At 36.7% G+C, this 7,179-nt stretch overlaps 1 protein-coding gene across 6 annotated transcripts in view; it reads left to right on the forward strand.

Moving 5' to 3' along the window:
* ANKRD44 (ankyrin repeat domain 44) overlaps positions 1-7,179 on the forward strand; it is a 366,132-nt gene that overhangs the window by 352,142 nt on the left and 6,811 nt on the right. For all 6 annotated transcript variants that reach the window (XM_069070155.1, XM_069070154.1, XM_069070157.1 and 3 more), the window contains 2 exons: positions 767-849; positions 5,598-5,689. In XM_069070155.1, coding sequence (XP_068926256.1) covers positions 767-849; positions 5,598-5,689 — 175 coding nt within the window. The remainder of the gene's footprint in view (positions 1-766; positions 850-5,597; positions 5,690-7,179) is intronic.

A 7,179-nucleotide genomic window follows, 5' to 3' on the forward strand; every position in this document is an offset into this window, starting at 1 on the left:
TAGATTCCATGAGCTAATTAAAAAAAGGTATCTTCTAACTGCACATGTTCAAATCACTTGCCTTCTCAATGAGGGAGGAGGGGAGGGACAGAGGCAGAGAATTTGGAGCTCAATTTTTTTTAAAACTAATGTTAAAAATTGTTTTTAATTGTAATTAGGAAAAAAAAATAAAGATATGTTCCCTCCCTTCAAATGTTTATAGTCTGATTGGGAAGCTGAGACACATGACTATAAAAAGATCATTAATTTACATCATAACTTAAATACTAGATAAATGACAAGGACAGTAAATACTCTCATAGTTCTTTATGGGATGGTATAGTCAGAGAAGGAAGACTCCATGAAATAGGAAGAATTTATACACTGAAAGTATCCCTGAAAGAATTATAGGTTATTCTCAACTCTAATCATTATTGCACATCAGTAATCTGAGCTTGCCTCTCCTTTGATCATCCATGTGATTAATGCTAAATATTAATTCCAAAATGTCATTTTCCTATAATTTGCCCTGCTTCTAAAGATATCTAACAAGTAAATCTTAATGGTCTTGATTCTGACTCTTGAAGCATACTGTATCTGCATCCAGGCAACTTTCTCCCATTTGACTTCTGCTCTACTATCCTCCTTAGGTTTTTCAAGACAGTGACATTCATTAACAATTTTAAAATTTAAATTTGAAGTCTTAAGTTAACAATTTCCTCCATATGGTTATTTCCCACCTATCTAACATACTTTATCATTTTTATATATTTGTTTTATTTGTTAGGGTCATGAAAAATGTGCCTTGTTAATACTAGACAAGATACAAGAACAGAGCCTTATTAATGCAACAAATAATACATTGCAGACGTAAGTACAAGCTGCTGTGATTTTACTCTTTAAATATACACAGTCATTTATGGAAGAAAATGAATTCTAAATTTGAAGTCGAGTGACCTGTGTTTGAATTCTGTCTCTGACCCTTACTAGTTTTATGAGTATAGGCAAGTCACAGACTTTTGGAGCCTATTTCCTCATGTATAAATGGGGATGATAATAACTGTGTTATGTGTCTTCAAAGAACTTCCTCTCTGATCTTTCTTATAATTGATTTAGCACTATGTACTCATTTTGGCATATGGAACATAATGTGGGCATGGAACGACTTATGAAAAATGGAAATACAAGCAGAAGACAGCAAGAGTCAGGTGGCCAGATCAAGAACACCATGGACTAAGACAAGCAAAGCATTATGGTGTTCAGACAATAGGTCGCTTAAATTATTTTCTACCTGACAAGGTTATTGTGATGATCAAATAAAATAAAAGATGTAGAACTCAAGGTGCAGTGGGAAATATCAGCTACTGCTATCCTTGGGTGCTGTAAAATTTGGCCTCACTTAAAATATTTTAGGAGGCATCCTAATTCAAATCTAGTAACATTGAGTTCTCTCTAGGAAATTCTGTAGAGTCCTTATTAATTTTAATACTCCTCTGTTGGGGAAACTCCTTGCATAACCATATTATCATAGGATCATTAATTTAAAGCTGGAAGGGAGTAAATTTGGTCCAGCTCTCTCAATTTATAGATGAGGAAACTGATGCCTGCAGAGACTAAGCCACTTGTCCAAGGAGACGGAGGTAGTAGGAAACATAGCCAATAGTCAAACCAGAACTTCTCACTCCAAATCCAGTATTCTTTCTAAATCTAGTATTATCATTGTGTGCTGTTGCTGAAAAATGCTGATTTTATACTTCCTTTCTCCCCAAGGAGACATGAAAAACTTCCACAATATAGGTCTTAATAAATTTCAATTGAATTCCATGTAGAAATGAATGTGAAATAGCTGAAAACTGCTTGACTTTTAGTTCTTTGAAATCATTTTGACAATTGTATTGTCACTCAACAAACATTTGGGGGGGGGGCAAGGATATAAACAGGCACTGTACTAAGCAGTTTGCAAATATTATCTCATTGGATCCTTACAACCACCCTGTGGGGTAGGTACTATTATCTCCATTTTACAGGTAAAGAAACTGAGGCAGAGACTAAGTACCTTGAGCAGGGTCACACAGGTAATAAGTGTCTGAGGGTAGATTTGAACTCAGATCTTCCTGACTGATAGAGCCCCAGTGCTCTATCCACTGTGCCACCTAACTGCCTACATGTATTTATTAAGCACCTTCTCTGAGTTAGGCATTATGCTAAGTGTTGGCAATACAAAGACAATAATAAAATAGTTTCTGTCCTCAAAAAGATTGTATTCTATAATTAGAAACAACATTATAGAAACCAGTATATTAAAAATGTATATAAATTAAGTAAGTGATAAGTTGGGAGAATAAGTATTAGCAGTTGGGGAAGCATAAAAGGCTTCACCTATAAAGTGTTACTTGCACAGAGTGGAGGTAAGGTACTTCCAAGAATGTGGGACAACTGGTACAAAGATGAAAACACTAGAGATAAAGTGTGATGTGTGAGAAACAGCAAGATGTCCAGGTTGGTTGGGCCAAAGGATGTAGGAAGGGGAATGATATATCATAATGTTGGAAAAGTAGGATGTTAAGGGTTTTAAAAGTTAAACTGAGAAGTTTATATTTAATCTGATTTTTTTAAAGGGAGTTTATTGAGTAGGGTCATGTCCATACTTGAGGAAAATCACTTGGCTGCTGAGTAGAGAATATATTAGGATGGGAGGAGTACTGAGGCAGAGAGACAAGGTAGGAAGCTAATACGCTAGTCTAGGCAAGCAGTAATGCAGGACTGAACTAGGGTTCAGAAGAGAGAACTAAACACTACCCATTGAGTATAGAGAAGGGAATAGATGCAAGAGATATTATGGAAATGGTATGACAAGATGATAAATGACTGTATAACATAAAGTGAGGAGTCAAGAATAATGCCTCAGTTATGAAACTGGATGAATGGAAGTATAGCACTGCCCTGGACTGAAATAGGAAAGTTTAGAAGAGGGGTGGTTTTGGGGAGGGAAATAAGGATTTTTGTTTTGGACATGTTGAGTTTGAGTATCTCCAAGACATCCAGTTGAAATGTCCAGTAGGCAGGTGGTAATGTGTGACTAGATCTCAGGAGAAAAACTAGGGCTAGATATAGAGATCATAAAACATTTGCATAGAGATGATTTTTTGGTTAATTTGACTTCTTTTTTATTTCATTTTTATTAACATTTATTTTGTCTCCTTCCAATCCTAACTCAATTTAAAAGAAAGAAAGAAAAACTTTTGTAAAAAAATATGCATATAATTTAATCAGAACAAATTCTTGCCCTTTCCACATCCAACAATGCGTCTCCTGAATTTTTGAGTTCCTTACTTCTCTGTCAGGAGGTGAGGAGCATAGTTCATCATCAGTCCTCTGGAATCATTGTCGATCATTTCAGGAAGAGAGTTCTTAAGTCTTTCAAAGTTTTTTGTCTTTAAAATGTTGCTATAATATAAATTGTCCTCAGGGTTCTGTTGATCTCAGTTCCATTCATACAAGTCCCTGCAGCTTTCTCTGAATGTATTCCTTTCATCATTTCTTAGGGCACAATAATATTCCATTACATTAATATACCATTATTTGTTCAGTCATTTCCCAATTGAGATGATAATTAAACCCTTGTGACATGAGAGAAAAAAGAGAAGAGAGCCCAGAAGAATCTTAGGGTACATACACAATGAGAGAACATGATATAGATGATGAATGCAGCAAAGTAGACAGAAGGAGCTGACAGGTAAACAGGTAGAACCAAGAGAGAGCAATATCATGAAAAGCCAAGGAGAAAAAAGTACCCAAGAAGGTGGGAGGATAGTCAATGATGTCATATACTGCAGAGAAGTTTTTTTTTTTTAAAAAGGCCATTGGATTGGCAATTAAGAAATCATTATTAATTTTGAACAGAACTTGTTGAGTCAAGTGATAAGGTCAGAATCCAGACTGCAAAGGGTTGAAAGTGAAAGGAGAGGAAATGGAGCAATGAGTATAGACAACTTTTTTTTTCTAAGAGGTTGACTGCGAATAGGAGACATATAGAACAATATTTTGAGGGGATGCCACCGTGCAATATAGGTTTTTTTTCAAGATAGTGGGGAAGAAAGCAATAGATAGGGAGATATAGAAAATTAGAGGGGGAGCATAATTATATGGGTAATCTGCTAAAGAAATCAGGAAGGCACGGCATGAAAAGCATGCAGAGAGAGATTGGCCTTATCAAGGAGAAAGGTCACCCCTCTTCATCAGAGACATAGTAAAGGAAGAAAGGATAATCAACAATCAACAATGTAATGGGTTTTGAGATATAGAGGGAATTAATGCAATCTAATATTATAGAAAAAAATAATTTCTTTGAAATTTGAGAATCTATAACAGTGATATAGTAAAGGATGCTGGGGTTTAACATTGTAGCTTTGTGCTTCCTACAGTTTACGGGGCAAGCATAGGAGCTGAACCTGTGATTTCATTGGTATAGGCAACTCCTAGTTGAGAAAACATCTTTGATGCAGGCTGGAACCTTCCATGCAATTTATAGTCCTAGAGATTTGCCTAGGGTGCTGTGGTTAAGTGAATTTCCCAGCTTCACACAGGCAGGATGTATTAGAAGTGGGACTTGAACCAACTGGACAAGTCATAGTGGAGAATTCTGACAAAAGGTGATCCAGTGGAGAAGGAAATGACAAACCACTCTAGTATCTTTGTGAAGAAAACCCCACGAATAGTACTAAAATGATAAAAGAGATGACATCAGAAGATAATCCCCTCAGGTCAAAAGGTGTAAACAACAAACACAAATTGGATAGAATTTGAAAGATAGTGGAGGATAGAAGGGCCTGGCATGCTGTGGTCCATGAGGTCATGAAGAGTCAGACACAACTGAATGACTGAACAAACACAACAACTTCCTAACTCTGAAGCTACACAATGCTTGATCAAATCCTTACTAACAGTCTACTGTTTTCCACCATGTCTGGAAGGAGGGGGAAAATTGTCTAAGAACTTCCATTTCTGTAAACCAGCTATGGGACTAAGACAGTGAGAGATCTAGTAGCTTGCCCACGGTCCCACAAGGAGTTAGTGGCAGAGCCAAGACTTGAACCCAAGTCTGTTGTTTGTTTTTTTCATGATGTCATATTGCATTTGCATTCTATTCTCTTTCTATCAAATGAGTATCATATTCTTTCTATGTATTCTATTCTTGAAACCAGTATGTAAGAGTATTATTTATAAAGTAGCTCAAATTATCAGAATTTATAAGATATATGGTAACCTGATATTTAATACATTCGATAACGTGACCTAGACTTCTTCCTTTGACCCATAGAAAAGAGTTTCCTCATTTCTATTATCAGGATTTTCTGAGAGCATATCTCTACCTGAAATCTATTCCATCCATTTTCTATCAGAGGATGTAGGCATAAATTTGAAGAATACATTGATCATTATCATCTGTAACAAGTTATATCAATAAACATCACAAGAAAGCCTAGAGTAGAACTCAAAAGATTTTTAAATATCCTTTCCCCTCCACTTCTTGTGACATAGGTAATATTTTTATCTTGCAAGTGGTTCTTTAAGGTAGGTTTTGGAAGTCAGCCTTGAAGTTGTGTTGTGTTTTGTAGACCTCTCCATATTGCTGCACGGAATGGCCTAAAGATGGTGGTTGAAGAGCTGCTAGCCAAGGGAGCATGTGTCCTTGCTGTAGATGAAAATGGTAAGAGGAAACAATATTCACCTTCTTGTTATATCGCTTTGTATACTTTTGGAAGCCAGAAAAACATAAGATAGATAGGAGTTGATTAAAAAAGTCAAAAGACTAAATGTAGTATTTATTTGGTAGTATTTATTTGGAAGCTCATTGTGTGTAAGGCATCAGGCAAGGAGATCTTGCCTTTCTGTAAACCACATACTCTATACTCTCCTAGAGTTTTCCATCTTGCATGTAATGTCAGCTGCTGTTCTAACTCCTCAGGGTAGCTGTTAAAATGTTTCAGACTCATTCAAAGAACTTGGCACAATAAATTCTAACTGCATGCCCTGAAGAGTTATGGATGATATATATCATTAGTGCATGTATGAGGGCCCAAATACTTGGATGTCTGCTTGATTGTGTCCCAGATCATTCTGAGATCAACCTTGGTATTTCCAATTGTCACACTAAAACACAGGTGCTATTAAAAAGATTCTTGTTATGGCAATTTTAGGGATTTAGAGAATTGAGAGGTAACATGGCATAGTGGATAGAGTTCTGAATTTCGAGTCAGAAAAATCCAAATTCAAATCCTGCCTCTGATACTTTCTGGCTACCTAACCCTAGACAAGTTACTATCTTCCCTTAGCCTCGGTTCCCTCATCTGTAATATGAGGGCATTGGACTAGATGACCTCTAAGGTCCTTTCCAATTGTAAATCTATAATTCGATTATGTTTTTATGATTTTTGGAACTGACTATATTTCCTGATCTATAGAAAACTCCTTTAAAAATATTTTCTCTTAGAGGGATCATCAGTCTTCTATATTAGAGACAGCTGTGGACTTAAGATTTGAGTTCAAATCCTGACTTTGTAGCCTATTAACTATGAGACCCTGGGCAAGTCATTTAACTCTTTGGGTCTCAGTTCCCTCATCTGTAAATTGACGGGATTAGACTAGACAGGTCTCTAAAGTCCCTATCAGCTCTAAATATATGCCTCCATGGTTTAAATCCTATAGGAAATTGCCATTTCTGCCTCTTAAGAAATTCTGAGACATTTGGCATAAAGGACAGAGAGCTGGCCTTTGTGTCAAAAAAGACCTGGTTTCAGCACCTACCTCTGATACACACTGGATCTGTGACTGTAGGCCTATTGCTTAACCTCTCAGTGGCCCTAGACAGCTCTCTAGAACTGCAGGTTATAGATGGATTTCTGATCTGTTTTAGTGTAGGGAATTCCCTACACCAGTGAAACATTAGGTCTGCATCACAGGAATGTAAGTTTAGAATTGGAAGGAAACTGTGAGGTCCTCTAGCACAACTCCATCATTCTACAGAGAGAGACAGAGACTCAGAGTGATTAAGTGACTGACCCAAGGTCACACATATAATAAGAGGCAGAAATGTGATTGAAACTCAGGTCTTTTGACTCCAAATGCAGTACCCTTTCCACTATACCATCACACACACACACACACACACACACACACACACACACACACACACACACA

The sequence above is a fragment of the Petaurus breviceps genome, unplaced genomic scaffold (genome assembly GCF_028583685.1).
Source record: "Petaurus breviceps papuanus isolate PSGF00001 unplaced genomic scaffold, PetGlider_PUasm1.0 90804, whole genome shotgun sequence".
Lineage (NCBI taxonomy): Eukaryota > Metazoa > Chordata > Mammalia > Diprotodontia > Petauridae > Petaurus > Petaurus breviceps.